Here is a 17,633-nt window from a genome sequence, read left to right on the forward strand (position 1 = left end):
CTGTGTACAAAACGCATTTTTAACAGTGTACAAAAGCTAAAGTAAAATGCCTATTTATTCTTACTATTCACTTACAAAAGTAATGCTATTTCATATGAGATGAATACAATACAAATATGTAATACGGCATGATGCGACTGGAAGTGTTTTGGCTTAGTATATCATTCTCTTTAAAAACATTTGCACAAACTTTTGCTCCTGCCTGTGATGATGCCATTCTTTGTAGCTCTTGTAAAGCCTTTAAACTCATTTGGGGTTTTATATTCCTTTGCACTAGGGTATAGTTTTCTAAACAAGGTATTTTCTTGAAAATACTACTTTCAACTGAATGTGATACTTTTAGGAGACAACATTTGGGGAGAAGATTAAAATGACCGTCTCTACTTTCAGCAGAGTGTTTACACACATATAGTAGTAGCATTGCTGCTTATATGGCAGATCCCTTCATGTCACAGGCTCCAGGAATCCTTTTCACAGTGTCGTCTGAGGCTTTCAATTCAATCACTGAAGAGAGTGACAAAGCTTTGGCCCTCAGTTGGGGCAAAACAGATGAAGAAGAGGAAGAGAGTAGTTTTTCACTTTGTTCACGCGACTGAAGCACACGCAGGTTAAAGGCATTTGCCTGAAGTCAGACAGGAAATCTTTGGCAAAGTGGGAAACCTTGCTAGTTTCAAGCCCAGTCTACACTTAAGGATTCAATGGTGTAAATATACCACCAGCTGAACTCATCAGCAGTTGTTCCCAGGAAGGAGGCAGCTTGTGCTTGTGCAGCAGTGATGTTTTTTCTCTGAGAAATTGTAAAATGAAAAGTTTGATGTTTTTAGAAGGCATTTTTCTAGAAAAAAGTCTTTCCACTACTATTAGTAATTAACTGGTATATGCAACTACCCAGATTAAAAATCTGGAGCGAAAACAATGCCAGTGCTTGCAAGGACTGTATTTGAAAATAAACTAGAGACATCTCTTGATTTATGTTATTTTTTTCATTGTAGTATCAATATCAGTGAATAAAAGACTGATAAATAGTCCTAAATTCACTTCTGATTTCTTTTGTGTCTTAGGTTTATACATTTGAAAATTGCACAGAAAGCCTTTTGCCAGCTTTTAAATACAGTCAAATAAATGTGTCAACACTAAATAAGTAAATAAATAAATTTGAAAACTACTAGACTGGAATCATTAAGTCTATAAAGTGCTTAAGATTGCTGAGACCAAACATTGTTTTTAAAGGCTGTTTCGAACTTTTACGTATCGTCTTCCTTAAGTTCTCATAGGATATGGAGGTTATTTTGAGTTAGATTTTCTTTATACTAAGCAGTTTCCTTAGGAGCTGCATGATGCTTCTGAAGCACAAACTGTCCAGTGAAACTGAATAAGTAAACAAGGGCCTGCTTTCACGCTGTGCTAATAAAATCCTTTGGTGTTTTAAGACTTTTGGAGTTAATCGTGTCAGAATGGGTAAGTAGCTACAAATTTATAGGTCTGTAGTTGCTGGTTGGATAATTTTCAAAATTATCAACATCATCAATGTTTTCCTTATAAAAGTATGTCTCTCTTCCTGCCAAGTGGATAACTGAGCTAACAGGTTTTTCGTATGTTTTTATTCCTTATTTCTGTAGCCTCCAAAACTCTTATAAATAGTATGCTACGGGACCCTTCTCAGATTCCAGATGGAGTTCTAGCAAATCAAGTCTATCAGGTATTAATCACAATTGTCTTTTTTTTTTTCCTTTTTTTTTTTTTTTTCCTGTGGCGATGCTGTTATCTGCCTAGCAGAGTAAAAGATTTTAAACCTCATTTAATTACTGTCATCGTAAACTATCAGTGAGGTCAGGGTGCACCATAAATGGCAATGCAATATTTGTGAGGGGAGCATTTCACTTTTTAATAGCTTGCTTTCATAGTGAATAAAAGCATGCAGGTTTTGTTTTCTGTGATTAAATCTAAACAGCGTCTGATAGCCTTTTTGAAGAAAAGTAATTACTGTTTTTAAGATACTGTTTAACTGTAATGGTTTTGTAGTTGCCCATCACTATACTACTTCCCTTATTTGTCTGCAGTGTACTGTGAATGACTGTTGTTATGGACCACTGGTGGACTGCATCAAACAGTATCCTTTCCCATAAAATTTTAGGTGCACAATTGACGAGCTTAGACTGTGTGGAAGAGATGTGTCTAGCTTTAACCTGACATAAAGTTCTGCTTCACAAAACACGTTTCATACTCCTCTGTTTTACATTCAGTCAGCTCGAGGGTCACTGCAGAGCTTTCTCTTATACTGTTTAACAAAAATCAGATGGACCACGGGAAGTCGTCAGTTTGGTGGCTACGCATTCATATACCTGATTGAACCTCTTTGGTTTTGATTAGTTGAAATGCATGTCTGGTTTTCTGTTAAGACTAGTTGACCATGCTTTGAGCAGTGGAGTTAGACTAGATGATCTCTAGAGATACCTTCCAATCTCAACTATTCTGTGATTAAATTAATAAGTTGCATAGATAGTGTTCAACAGTATGGCATTGCTTTGTTATGAATATGAGTTTTAATTGGAATGTTTTCAGGTGCAATTCAGGTGGGATTGACCAATTAGTATTTTTAAACTCCCATCTGACATTCCAGTGCAGTTCTTTTACTTTCTCTTCTTCGTAAAGGAAATTAGTCTAGCTGCTACCCTATGTAGCTTGAATTTTAAGGGATTTAGTTTTTTGTAGTGTTGAAATAGTTAATTAGAGATCCTCAGTATCCAGGGAGAATACTGGGGGAACTCCACATAGTACTGAGTATTTCAGACTAAGATTATAATTTGTTAGGAATGATCACTGCGACCCCAAATCTGTTTTAATGAAGTCCTGAATGCGTAGCTCTTCTGTTTCAGTCTGCTCTCAAAGGAACAATTTCAAAATCATGGCCTGCTATCACTAGCAGGCTAGCAAGGCAATTCTCTCCCAAGCCCTAGAGAATCCTTGCATAAATCTCTGCATGCAGTTTGGGGGAAGATCTTGATTTCGCTGTACAGTTGCAGGATAGGAAAGCTACAGTGATGTTTAGTTATGCATGAAAAACAACACTTCTTATAGTTGTGATACATGTGGTGGTCACCCCCTTGAAAATATGTTCTTTCCACTAAAAATCCTTGCCTGGTGTCTACTACAGACTCAGCCCTGCTCCCATTAGCTTTAACGGCAGCAGGATAGAGTTCTAATTGTATTTGTATTTTGCGGGTTTAATCATAATTTTAAGTATTCATTGAGACGATCTTCAACATTAAACACAGCTCTCTGAAAGTGGATTAATCTAGTAAGTTACATTTTTTAAGAGGTTGTTAATCACTAATTTTCATATCCAGGATTTTAAGATTAATATTTTGTTGATGAACAATCTGGCTATAGTATTTTGGAAGTGTCATGTTTAAAAGTAATAATAACACATATGTAGAATTATGAACAGTTTTTAAGAATAACTTGCCTGCAGCCTGAAAAGGTCTAATCTGTCCTCTTCAGATTCTGGTTCAAGTAAAGTTATTGAATACGCAGTGACATCAATGAGAATAATGAGGAGTTTTTCAATTCCATTTTGGTACAGAAAAGTTTAATACTAAGCTGCGCGAATGCATTATCTGCAAGTATGTTGCTGAATTAGATGTTAATTTTGAGGTGCATAAAATAGTTAAAAATCAATTTAAAGTTAAGGTTTTAAAAGCATAATGTCTTCTGAAGGATTGCATATTGATTTTAAATATAACTATCTAATTGTATATGCATGGACTAAAGTATGAAGTCAACCTCTTTGTAAATGCCAAGAGGCTATTTTTCAGTAATAGTTCAGATGCTTACGGGAAACTAGGCTGCTAGATTGCATGAGTAGAAAATGGCTTGTGAGGTTATTTACAAGTTTTGCCCCATGGTCATTGCCATACATCAATAACAGGTATTATTATAGACTAAGTCTAAGTGTTTCTGCTTATGGTGCATTATAAATTCTGTTCGCAATATTTTTCTTACATTTTTGCTGTTCTTCATTTGCCCCTTTTGTTCTGTAACTGCTAGTAGAATTTAACATATTGTTTCAATTGATAAAAACTGTGTGTGTGTGTGTATATGTATGAAATGATTCCATACAATTAGGTTTTTTGCTGTTCAGCATAAAGTGTTGATATAAATTAAGTAATTAATGATAAGGTGATCTGTAGTTTAAGTTTTCAGAAGTTAATTCTAAACAGAATTAGGAATTTAACTGTCTTTAATGTAAGATCCTTTATCATGGTGTTCCATAAGATTCTTCTTAAAAGCTTCCAGAATAGAACTTTGACCTCCAGGAGGATACATTAAAAATATTTTTACATATTGCTAAGAATAGCACATTGGATCAACAGGCCGTCAGTGAAGTGAAAAGGACTTCACTATAAAATATTATTTCATCCTTCCCTGACATTAGTTCATGCTTCTGAAAAATCAATTAAAAGGATGTTTTGTTACAGTAAGATGTTTCAGATAGATGTAGTGCCTATGAATTTCAGAATATAAGGAAAAAAACAGTTTATTTCATTCTTTGCAGAATTAGAGAATTGATATATTAGTCAGTAAAGAGCAACTTAAAAACAACTTAAAAGGTATTTAAACTTGGGGGGGAAATAAAGCAAAAATTGAAATATTACCCTTATTTATACCGAATAAATATGATCTAATGGGTCTTAATTTTGTAAAATGTATGCTGATGATACAGTAGTCTGATTTTCATGAAGTGCTAAATGCCTCTGAAAATCCCTGTAGAGAATTTCAAAACTTAAGAGTTCAAATCACTGATCACTTCTGAAATGCAGATGAAGGCCAATAAACTTTATCATTAATTTCTTTACCTGTGATGTTTTTCTGACGTTGGTTCTTTTCCAAAGTAATCTTCCATTTCTTAACCTAAAACTATCAGCGCTATTGGGCATGAGCATGAAGTCTTGCTGCGAGAAATGCTTTTGGAAAAAAATCTCTCTTTCATAGGTAAGAATCTGTAGTAGAGGTTAGCCAGTGAATCCTTAGCTTCAAAGATTTCAGTGACTGTTTACTTAAGAAAAAAATAAGCCTCAATGCTCTTTGTATTAGGTAGTAAAGGAAGAGTAAAAAATGATTGATGCTGTACATGTTATCTTTTATTGATTTAGAACTGAGCAGGAACTCAGTTACCTAATACCCTATATATACAGCACATGCACAAGCTTGAAATTAATATTTTATAGAATAAGTAGCTGAAAAAAATGCTTTAATATCTGCTGCAGTATTACTTTTGGTGTCATGAGATATTAGCCATAATCTAGGCCTTATGAGACTTAGGAGGAAGCATAAGAAATATTAGCTTCAGAATGCTTTATGTATTAAAGAACTGCTAGAGGATTCACTCATTTAGCTTTCTGTGCAGTTTCTGCTGAATTTTTGCCCCCTGCCTCCCAACCAATGCAAGCACTCTTTTCACAATCCCTATATTTAAAGTTATTTTAAGGATTGATTAGTTAGGAAGTTATTTTCTTTTTTTTCTTTTAGCCTGCACTACGTTTCTTGTATATGAGTGCCATTAAACCAATGATTAGTGTTCAAAGCATCGTTTCTCTTACTGTGATAATAAATTTAAGAATGACTTCTTAAATCTTGGATTCCTTGTGATGAGACATTAACAAAATGAAATGCTGTCTTTTGTTAATGGTTGAGTGTTGTACTAAATCTGTGTGATCAGGGAATTTTCCTGGTTTTACCAGAAACTGTGATCTCTCCTAAAGCTAGATTCAGGTTAAGATTTTGGAAACCTTAAACAAATTTAAGAAATTAGAAAGAGTATTAAGGTTTTTAAAAGATTTGTCTATATGATTAAGGAACAGAGTTAGTGTGCTCTTTTATTTTAGAGAAAAATAAAAAAAAGACAGGAATAACTATTGCATACAAACTTGCAAATGACACTATGAAATTGTGAGGAGGTAGTTTTTCCTACTTGGCTGTAAGAGCAGAGATAGAGGTAATAGGTTTAAGCTGTAATTGTAGAGATGATGTTGAGTTAAAATACTAAACAGTTCTAGGAACAGTAAGTGTAAAACAAACTGCCAGGGAAGGTTATGGAATCACCTTCAATGAAAAATTCAAGGCTAGACTTGACACTCATCCATCAAAGCTGGTAATGAAATCAATCCTGTCACGATACAAGGGAATGGACTAGATGACTCACTAATGGATCCTCAATCCAACGATTATAATTTTATTTGGCTTGTGCAAGGTTGTGTAGTACACAAATCAGATTTAAATTTTAATGTTTCATGACCTTGGATAAGCATCAATTCTGTCTTTAGAAACAAGCTCTAAGAAATTTATGCTGTTAAAACATCTAGAATGGGTTAAATCATTAGAATGTAAAGATATAAATGAGAGAGCTTAATTTATTGTTTACATTTTATGTATTCTGAAGTATTGTTTAGTCATGATTTAAGATATGTTAAATGGTTGTATTTATTATTTCTGTGCATTGTATGTGTCTCTAAGATTCTTGGTGTGATTTTTTAAAAAAAAAAAAAAAAAAAAAAAGCTTTTCCTAAGTATCTGCAAGATGAACCCTACTGAACCTCTCGCAATAAAATCTTTCCTTTCTGAAAAATTAGTTCCAAAACTGCTTGAAGAAAACCTCAGGAAAACAGAAGAGATGACAGTATTTCGTATAGGTCAACAAATTCAGGCTTTGTTATGCTATGAGTAAGACTGTATTCCAGTTTTGAAGATGGCTTATGACTTAGATTGCTGTACTCGCAATTTCATTACTTTTTAACACGTGTTAAAGAAACAGAATTCTTGCAGTTTCCATGTTAGTGTACTATTCCAGTGTACTATTCTTCAAAAATAGTTTTTTGTATCAGCTATGTTCACCTGGGCAACAGAGAGTCTATTACAGGAGAAGAAAGCACAGTGAAAGGACACAGTGAATATAAATTGCCCCAGTATGTTCTTGGAGCATGAAACAGCTTTTCAGGTCCGGGACGTAGTTCGTCTGTTTCTAGAGCAGTTAGTTTTCAAAACCTACAGATCAGAAGTAATACCTTCAGATTCACCCAGAAATTGATTGGAAACCTATACAAACTAATGGGGTTTACATTTTATTAATCCACTGTTCATGAGAAGCACATCATATACCACGTCCTCTCTTCAGCAGAAACACAGCTCTCAAGTGTTCATCGCTTTGCCTGAGATTAAAGTGATCAATGGAAGCACTCTCTCAAAACAGGCTAACAGCTTCACTTGCCATACTGAAATGCCAGGAATTTCTAGATTCTATATAGGATCTTTATTTTTTTTATATCTTTGCCATGAATATATTAGGAAAGCTTTTAGCTATAATGGGAAGGTACTGACCTTTGCCTGGAATCTTATCCTGCTTTCATTCCCACAGATGTCCCTCAGTAGTAGCCTGGATATAAATCATGAAATGTGATCGCTGTAATCTTAAATTTGCAGTTACTGCTCATTCACACACCGACAGAAAATGTTGGGTGTCTTTGTTATATCCAGAGGCTAGTATAAGAACATTGATGTGTTAAATGGTTATGATTGGGTGTGAAGTTATGGTAAAGATGAAGCTCCAGTTTTGTTGGAAATCTAAATTAATGGGGAATCTGTAGAATAACTACTTACTAAGGCTGTTTCAATGTAGTTTTCAAATCTGAGGATGCATAAATGTAACTGTCAAAGCTGTTGTGGGCTGTCTTTCAAGCAGTTATTAAATTGTTCTCTTCATCCATGCAAGAGCTAAAAGATCTTTTAAGGTGCAGAATGCTACCTCTGAAACATACCTGGGCGGAAAAGTTAGAACTTCTTTTCTTTTGGTGGGGTTTTGGTTTAAAAAAAAAGTTTATGGTGATTGTGGGGAGTTTCTGTAATTCTTTTTCTTTTTTTTTCCCCCGAAGTTATAAAGCTTCAAAATACTTGAAGAAAGAGTAATATATAATTATGCTCCTGCACATGATAGACAACTCACATCAATAATAAACATGTTTTTTAAAATATTTTTCAATGTTTATCGTAATACAAAATGTTAGGAGAAACCAAGTGAAAACATGCAGAAACAGATTTAAACCAAAAAACATGTTCTTTTTCAAGCCATGCGTTAGTGTCAAATGATTTTAAAAGTAATCAGACATCCCAGAAGAATCTGCTGAAGAATATTAAAAGTAATGCTGATGCAAACTCCAGTTCAGAGACCTGCCAAGTTGACCCATCAGGAAGTGTTTTTGCATCTGTCCTGATTTTCAATGGTCTTTTTTAAGGTACATTCCCCTGAATTTGTGATGCTAGCATTTGTTAGATGTGCTAGAAAAGGCTGAACTTTCTATTGCCATTTGTGCACTCTTAAATAATGAAAATTTCAGCTGGGACATCCCCTTATCTTTTCTAGACTGTTTTAAACAATTAAGAGCAGGTTACAGTTAAACAGAGTTGGTTAAAACTGGATTATTCTTTATTTTTATCAAGATTAAGAGATTACTTAGAACATTAACTCATTTTTATGTTATGACATAAAACTCACTATTCATAGGTTCTGTTAAATTAGAACCTTGTTAATCTAAAAATCTTTTATCTGTATACCTGACAATCTTTGAAAAAATAGCCAACAACCAAGTCTGTCTCCAAATCCTAGAAAAGTTTAATAGCTGATTGGGTGATATAATGAAGTGTTGCATTGCAAAGACTTGTATTTACAATATAATGTCCTTAGAGTGAAGAAATACTCTCAAATTTCAAAAGAAATACTACAGCTATCAAAAAGAATAAGCAGCTATCGGAGTTTATACTTAAGTGAATGTACAACTTTCCAAAATTACTCCCACTTCCAGTATTAGTTCAATATATTAGAAAAATACTTTGGAGTTATATTCTTCAGTGAGAAAGAGGAGGGAAGTTTGCTTTAGCCACTTTTAAAATATTTTGATTTCTAAGAGTGTATGTTTTTCTTGTCATTAAAGTGTTACTTGGACTCAAAGTGCTGACCTTTCAGGATATGCACAAAGTATTCTAAAACTGAGTTCTGAACATTGGCTATGAAACTACTGTCCTAACCTGATAAATGGATTGGAAATAAGCTACCCAACAGTGAGAATGGCCCATTAATTTTAATCAAAGGTGATGTAGAAAGGCGAATGGGATGCATGACAATGTCAACAGCCCAGTAGGTGTTAAGGGGCTACACAGCCTTACTTGTTACTAGGTAGTGCCATTAGTTGAGCTTGGGTGAAGACAGAAAGCCATGCCTGGAATTGAATGACCAGGTCACTCCAAATTTTAATGGAGAAATGGTGTTTCAGAAATACCAATGTAATGGTATCGGAAATCAAGGACAACAGTTTAGAAAATATTAAGGGCTTGCTTTGGGCTTTTTTTTTCTTTTAAAGGAAGCATCTTTTGTCTTTTGCAGTTTTATCTTGCTCGCTCCTTATTATTGTTTCTTGAAATATTCACCTCTAATATTTGTAAGCAGTAGAGTTGTATAGTTAAAGTTAACAGAATTTCTAAATCTTTGTATGTTCTGAAATTGGATAAATTCTATAGAATGCTGGATGCAAGAGAAACTAAAATTGTGACTTCTCTCTCCTTTAATAAATTTCTGGAAGAGAAGGATTTTCTTGTTCTTTTTTTAACAACTTTATGCTAACATTAAAATAAAAACAAGAAGGCAGGTACAGTATGTCTGCATTTGTGGTGTTGGTAGTATTAATCTTAACAGCTTCCTAACTCTTCTTGCAATCAGTGAATATACCTCTTTATTTTGAATATTTGGGGGTTATAAAATACTGTATGACAGCTTGAATTAATGATGTTTATAATGAAGACATAAAAATGCAGGGATGACAAAGAAGCATTTTTATATCCATGCTTCAGGTTTTCTACGAAGGTTCATTTAATCTGACACAGCATTGCATGCATAAGAAAGATATGTATGACTGCATTAGTAATTCCTGCACTCTTATTTAAAATAAAATTAATTATGCTGCTGTCTACTTAATAGAATAGTTTTATAAATAGTTCTTATTCTCTATGTATAGCTGAAGATCAGCTTCGTGCAAAGGGTTATGACAAAACACCAGACTTTATTTTAGAAGTGCCAGTAGGTAAGTCTTTTAAAAGAATTTTTATTATTTTATTTTGTATAGAAGTGTTCATGCTAAAATATTATGGCTACTTAAGTGAAGTGTATTATAGGATACTACAAATTAGTCTCTTTTTTCAGTAGTTACCCAATAATTTTAAGGACTTCTAGTTTTGGTCAGAGAGGTTTGATCGTAAGTAGTATTACCGAGTGTTGCCTCTTTGATCTCTGCTTGTTTTTGTCGCATTATCACAAAAAGAAAAAAAGAAAAACAAGCAACTCTAAGAACCCCCAAATCCCTACTCCCTCTAACCTGCTCTGCCCACTGTCTTTATGAACTGAACTGTGAAATACCTATAATTGTCTTAAACTTCTAGACCCAATCAGTTCAAAGCAGTCTTAAGACTATTACTGTTACACCTATAAGTCATTGTGTAAGGGTTTGTCATTGTACAGTTATTCTTTTGCCATCACTTTGCATCTAAATACAACTCTGCAGTTCTCTATTGTTTTTTAAAAGCCTGCATAGCAAGAAGTAAGAAGGAATAAAAGTTAGGTATAAAGGTCATGTCAAATTTCATCTACATTTTCTAGTCTTCAGGCCATGTAAGAAGGTAATCAGATGACCTAGTGGCTGGGCCATAGAAGAAAGAACATCCATGTTGTCCAAGTGTAAAGGATTATTAATCACTTTTTGTAAATTTACTTTCATGCCAAAAGACTTGAATGTCCATAGAATGCAGCACCTGTCTATGCAGATGCCTACTGTTGTGTCTATCGGAGAAAATAAGAAGGCTGAAAGCACTGTGTGAAAGTCATATGCATGTCTGGTTTTTTGTTCTTCATATTGACATCAGTTGGAATTCTTACTAAGATAACTGATTTGTACACGGGTATGTGGAATTGAGTGTGCAGTATAAAATGTCTTACTACCCAGGAGTGCTTGAGATACCATCTTTCAGCACAATGATCTGTTATCCAGTAGATAAACAACTATGTATATGAGAGTCTTCTGAAAAGTTTTTGAAGACTTCCTTAGCTCAATGATGTTTGTATTCCTACTCATGTTTCCAAAAAAGAAAAATGGTGATGTTAATAAGAGGTTATATGTACAAAATAAAAAATACCTTTGTAGCTGAACCACTCCGTATTTCAAACAGTGAGCTTTGGCGTCCTAATGAGCTGCAATTCACTCTTGTCAAGCCACACTTGGAGAGTTTTCAATTAATTTCTAGTCCTTCACTTCCATACCTCTTATTTGTGGAGGGTCTCAGGAAGCTACCAAGGACTTGAGGGCGTGAGGGAACGGTTGTTTTTTATCAAGTCTAAAGTTAGCAGGGAGGATTGTGGAATTACAGAATCACAGAATGGCTGATGCTGGAAGGGACCTCTGGTGGTCATCTGCTCAAGCAGGGTCACCTGGAGCTGGTTGCCCAGGACTATGTCCAGACGGCTTTTGAATATCTCCAAGGATGGAGGCTCCACAACCTCTCTGGGCAACCTGTGCCAGTGCTCAGTCACCCTCACAGTAAAAAAGTGGTTCCTGACGTTCAGATGGAGCTTCCCATGTTTCAGTTTGTGCCCATTGCCTCTGGTCCTGTTACTGGTTACCACTGAAAAGAGCCTTGCTCCCTCTTAACACCTGACCGCCCTTCAGATAGTTATATACATTGATAAGATTCCCCAGTAGTGTGGACTACAGTATACACAATATGTATTTGGTATCAAGATACTCACTTCTACATTAGAAACAGATAAGCTTATATCCCAGCTATTCAAGAGCCTGGTTAAATGGGAACTAGTATGGAGCTAATTTTTTTAATGCTTGAGAAGGGAAACTGGGAAGCACCCAAAAGAATTCCTGGGTTTATAATATTACCCTATTAGAAAGAAGGTTAAAAATAGCCATTAATTTGTTTGCATGGATTTGTCTCTAAAAATCCGAATAGCCATAGTGCATTACTTTCTTCAAATTATTTCAGCCACTTGAGATTGGCAGGAAATAATTTTCTACCTGCTGCCTGATCTGAACTAATGTCTGGCAGTCCTTGCATTCTCTTCTTCATGACTCAGTACATAGCTAGGAAAGGTAAACGTTTCTTAGAAATTGCTTCTCAACTGACTACACAGTTTATGCCTCAGCTATTTTATCTCCTCGGGTCTAAAGATGGTGGGAGTGGGGGGAGGAGATAGTAGTATAGGCCTACATAATATAGGTACTTAGAGGGGGCTTATAAGAAAGATGGGGACAGACTTTTTAGCAGGGCCTGTTGCGACAGGACAAGGGGGAATGGGTTTAAACTAAAAGAGGGTAGCTTTAGATTAGATATAAGGAAGAAATTTTTTACAATGAGGGTGGTGAAACAGGTTGCCCAGAGAGGTGGTAGATGCCCCATCCCTGGAAACATTCAAGGTCAGGTTGCCTGGGGCTCTGAGCAACCTGGTCTAGTTACAAGATAGCCCTCCTTATCACCTTTAAAGGTCCTTTCCAACCCAAACTATTCCATGAGTCTATGATAAGTTAACTTGGTTACTGATAGCAGGGTAGTGGTGGCATATAGAACTTAGTGTGGAGACTTCATGAGTTACAGATTTCCCAAGTAATTTTACAGTCTGTGTTTCTGGGTCTGCATGCCCTTTGAGTACCTCATCCCAGGTCGAATGTAGGCTAAGACATCATGGCTGTGGGTATCATAGGGAACTCAAAATAAAAGAAACATTTTTAAAGACCTCAATAATGATACCCCAAATTACCTTTTTGGAGAAAGAATAATCTTTTAGAGTGATTCTCATGATTTCTTATGCAAAATTAGGTTGTCAACTTCAGAGAAGACTTTCCTTTTACCAAAAAAAGATAATTTTATTAATATTAGAAATTCACTCCTGCAGGAAAGACATGAACCAGAGCAAATCCCACAGCATTGAAACAAACAGAAATTCAAAATCACGTTTTTTCACATAAGCCTTCTTATTCCTAACTTCTTTCTGGTGAAGCATTACTGATTTTGCGAAAGTAAGGAAGCAAATATATATCTATGATAAACTTTCTTGTGATTCTCACACCTTCCACTCTGGATTGGTGAGGAGTTTCTGGTTTTAGCAGCTTAGCTAACTATTCTTGTTACTCATCAGAAGTTTTCAACTCCTTACCTGACAACTCCTTTCCAGCAAAGTAAGGGTGAAAGTAGGATGAAATTTCACCTTAGTCTAGTCTCTTTTTCTTTACATTCTGTTTGTGTTAGAATAAATGCAGTTATGTAGAACAGGGTGTAATTAAACTGAATTTCATATAATTGTCCGTTAAAATATTTTCTGGTACTTTTTTTTAAAAATGGCTTATGTGCATATTTGAAAGAGGTTTTTACAAATATGTAACTTTGTTGCAAGCATGAATTATGTGGTAGCTTGGGGGGTAAATAGGATATTCCCAAACACATTCCTGCAGGCTGTTGAGTTTGATTTTCAGAGTTCACTGTATTTTCTGCTGTCACCCTAGCTGTTGAAGGACACATAATTCACTGGATTGAAAGCAAAGCCTCATTTGGTGATGAAAGTAGCCACCAAGCCTACTTGCAGGACCAGTTTTGGAGCTACTGGAACAGGTACATTTCTGTTATTTTTCCTTATAGATAAATAGGACTGCATTTTTAAAAGAAGTTACTGGAAAAAACACTACTGACTTTTGTATTCACCCATGTGAACAAAATACATGGTACTAATCTGGCATTTTGAATGTCATTAATTAGTATGTCAGATTGGAATGCTGTAATATTTGTGAAAAATTTGCATCGTAATTGTTAATATGCAGCAGATATATATGGTGATTTTACAATGATGCTAGATGACAGAATAAGTTACTTTGGTACAGAAGTTACATGTCAATTCTTTTAGTACCTGACTTTGAAGGAGGATTTTGCTGTAATGTTTTGTAATACCTGCAAGGTGCCAAATTTGTTACAAAATCTTCACAAACCGAGTGGGCTATGTGTGTAAGAACTTCATTGCTCTTTGTCATTGTATCTAGGACAATACTGTTTCACTGTGGGGTTTTTTTTAATACAGTATTTTTTAGGTATGTTATCTACATTTTAAACTAATAACAAGTATCTTCAAGCTAAAAAACGTAGTAAGTATTTGCAGGAACATAAGGAGGGAAATAAGTTTTGCCGGACAGAATTTTTGAACATGTTGATGGTATTGGTATAAACATCTTTTCTTTTAAAGATGGTTTAAAGAGTTCTGCTTTATTCTTATAAAGACCGTTATTATATATATTTATATATCTTTCCATGGTAGTAGAAGCCTCCTCACTGGAGGGTTTTTCTTCCCAAAAAAATCCTAAACAAGATGCTTCATCTTCAATTGCATTTTTGTATGTGGTGGAACCCTAAGCAAGGTAGTGAGTAAGTGAGGTAAATGGAAGTTTTAATAAAGGATTTTTAAAAGCATAAATTTAGAAGTCTGCTCAGTGTTCACAAGAGGGCATCAATGAAATCTGAGGGATAGTGAAGAAGATGGCGCAAACGTGTGTGAACATGCAACAAATAGATAGCGTGTGCCAACATCAGACGCTAGTCTGGTGACCATTAGTATTTCAGTTGAATATGAGAAATGCCAAGGTGAAAATAGCTAGTCTTAGCTTGGGAAATACCTTAAAAGCAGATTCTACAGGAGGCAGCAGAGAAAGGGAAACCAAATCTTGAGAATAACATCATCAGAGTTCGGAATTATGCTCTGCAGCAACATTCTTGATTGACATGAAAAGGACCTGCTCTTATTTGACAATCCCAGAAAGCAGTGACTTGGAAAACTTGAATCAAGGTAATGGGAACCTCAGGAAGACTGTCAGTTGTTGGATGAAGATACTGTACTACAGGAAATTTGTAGAAAAGAGTTTGTGAAACATATAACCAGAATACAAGACTTAGAAAGAAATTTGTATATATACAATATCTAGGCAAATGGTGAGAATGGCAGGAAAGATGCTGATGCAATCGGTGCTGAACTTGCACATCAGTGTAAATAAGACGAGATGGAGCAGCTTGGGCTGGGAGGAGGCCATTAGAGGTACTGCCTGGAATATTTTCTGAGGAGAAAGGATGTGTTTGAAGGGATCTGTGATGGTATCAGAGAAAAGCAGCTCAAAGAATGAATTTTAAATAGATAACATGAGGATAAAGATACTCACTATGTTGAGATGGGGTAGAAGTTGAGTAGGCAAGTAGGATGAAGGCATTGATCTCCATTTGTTGTTTGCAGTAATGCAAACATTGCAAAGTTGAAGCTGTAGTTTTAGTGATAGATTAACTATGGAAATTAGGCAGATTTCTATGGGTTTTTTTTAAAGAACAAATACTGTTAGTTTTAATTTTGGTACTGCTCTTGGCCAAACTAAGAGTATCACAACATCTTCTGAAATGAATTCTGAGTTACTGCAGCTTCTTCTAATATGACAGTTGGGTTGATGAACACTTGTTGATAGATTGGGTTGCATGTATGTTAGACAGTTAACTTTCATTGGTCTCTGAAACTATACAAAAAGACACAGGTGTAGCTGTGCGTACTGTGAATCAATTTTGTGTGATTTAATCAGCCTGTGCAAGGATCTCTCAAGTGAGAACCAGCTTCCCAGTCAATTCACCACACCTGTGTGTCTCCTTTCCTCTTGAAGGAGGAATCATTTGGAGAAGAAGCATCGGTTCACAATAAAAATATCATGACACTCAGCTGGTAGTTTAGGGTTTTGTAAACCTGATCTGTTGGTTGATCTTAAAGCCGAAATGAAATTGGGGAGAAAACCTGTAACATCGCCTGTTAAAGGTGGATAGAAATACATGTCTCGATGATTTGAAAGGAATGAAGGTGAGAGGTTTTAAACCTTTTCCATTCAGCTTTTTTATTGTTTCTCTGAAAAGTAGGAGTGAGACTGGAAAAGTTTCTAGGTTTTTTCCCCACATCTGTCACAGATGGAAGTTTAATTCTGCACACAATCTGACTGGAAACTTTGAACATAGCTGTGGTTTGTTTGCTGTTATGTGTGTATTTCATTAAATCTCTGTGCTAACTAAATTTGTGAGTGTCTTAAATTGGTCTGTACTGACAGGAAAGAAATGGCACTTTCTCATTTAGCAGAACAGCTCCCTAGATGCAGTCAACCATGTCTGTTCACCTCAGTGCAAAAGAACACCTTTTTATTACTCCGAGTTCTGCAGGGACAGCTTAGCAAGGTTTTTTATGGCTCATACATCAATGGTATTGTTAAGCAATTTTCAGTTGCAGTGCTGCACTGCAACCTCATCTTCAAATTAAGCTTCACATTAAAAATGTACAAAGTGTACTTTATCAGTGGGTTTTCACACTTGTAATTTAAGATGCTGTTTAGATATTGAGAATTTTCAATAATAAACAAACAGGAAAGGCAAGTTTGGTCTTGCATATTCCCAGACTGATTTTGCAGAGTGATGTTTTAGAAAAAAGCTATTTTATGTACTGAACAAACTTAGTATAAAATGATTCATGTACTTACAGAATCCCTTCCCTCAATATGTTTGTTCCTTCAAAGCGGTGGCATCCACTGAGCAGCCTATAGCTTTCACTGCCACTGGGTAAACAAGACAACTGCATGTGCAAAATATAACTGCTTTGTGCACGTGTAGTAGATACCACACATTTCATTGTTCACTGGCCTACAGTGGTGTATTTCTTGTAATTTGGAGAGCATGAATAGGAAGTAACACAGGTTGCGCTTTAAAACAGGGTCTGAGAACATGTTGTAAATTATTTTAGGGTTTAAAAATGCTGCTGTTTCTTTTTTTCCCATAGTGTCTAATTTTATAATTTTTTCTAACTTAAATTAAGAATTGGAGTCCTGGCTGTGAAAGTCTGTTAGTCAGAGCTGATAGGCATGACTGCTGTTTTCTAAGAGGCATATAGAGATCAGCAACACACGGTTCAAATAGTAATTAGTGGGTGCACTGTCAGTGACTTGCTGAAAGAAGATATAAACTCAAATACAGCAATTTACATTTTCTGTCTTCTGCAAGCCTGGCTAAGGCATATGTGCATTCTGGAATGTAATTTCTAGAGAGTCCCAGGAGAAAGCTTGACGCAGTTATTAGCTAAAGAAACTTTACTATATGTGAGGAAAACCATAGGAAAATGTCATATTTGACACTGATATTAAACTAAAGGTAATTTCACATAGTGAAAGAGAAGCATTTCATCTTCTCTTTGAGTAAGAAAGGTAAGTCATCCCTGTACTAAATTCCTTCTCCCATTTGCTTGTATTCTAAATGTTGTTAGTCCTGTGCTTCTGCTTTTTTGAAAGAATAAATAAAAGCAAGTTTCCCATAAGTAATTTTAAAATAGTAACCACACTTTTTAGAAGCCTAAATTCATGATTAAATGCGTTGTAAATTAATACATTATGTCTGATCTTGAGACTTCAGTTTATAACTAACAGTCATAGCAAAATTATAATCGAGTCCTGTAGATTTAAAAAGGTATTTATTTCAGATAAATGTGAACAGAA

General features: G+C 35.3%; 1 protein-coding gene across 1 annotated transcript in view; it reads left to right on the plus strand.

Annotated features, from left to right (window-relative positions):
• The window catches only part of LOC104077261 (chromosome unknown open reading frame, human C15orf41), a gene marked incomplete at both ends in the record, with an annotated part of 45,588 nt that extends 31,884 nt beyond the window's left edge, over nucleotides 1–13,704 (plus strand). Inside the window, 5 exons of the mRNA XM_009578423.1 lie at nucleotides 1,620–1,699; nucleotides 2,061–2,110; nucleotides 4,925–4,992; nucleotides 10,059–10,124; nucleotides 13,599–13,704. Of these exons, the coding sequence (XP_009576718.1) occupies nucleotides 1,620–1,699; nucleotides 2,061–2,110; nucleotides 4,925–4,992; nucleotides 10,059–10,124; nucleotides 13,599–13,704 (370 nt within the window). The remainder of the gene's footprint in view (nucleotides 1–1,619; nucleotides 1,700–2,060; nucleotides 2,111–4,924; nucleotides 4,993–10,058; nucleotides 10,125–13,598) is intronic.
• Between the last annotated feature and the right edge of the window lie 3,929 nt (nucleotides 13,705–17,633).

This window comes from Fulmarus glacialis, unplaced genomic scaffold, assembly GCF_000690835.1.
Source record: "Fulmarus glacialis isolate BGI_N327 unplaced genomic scaffold, ASM69083v1 scaffold25505, whole genome shotgun sequence".
In the NCBI taxonomy this organism is placed as follows: domain Eukaryota; kingdom Metazoa; phylum Chordata; class Aves; order Procellariiformes; family Procellariidae; genus Fulmarus; species Fulmarus glacialis.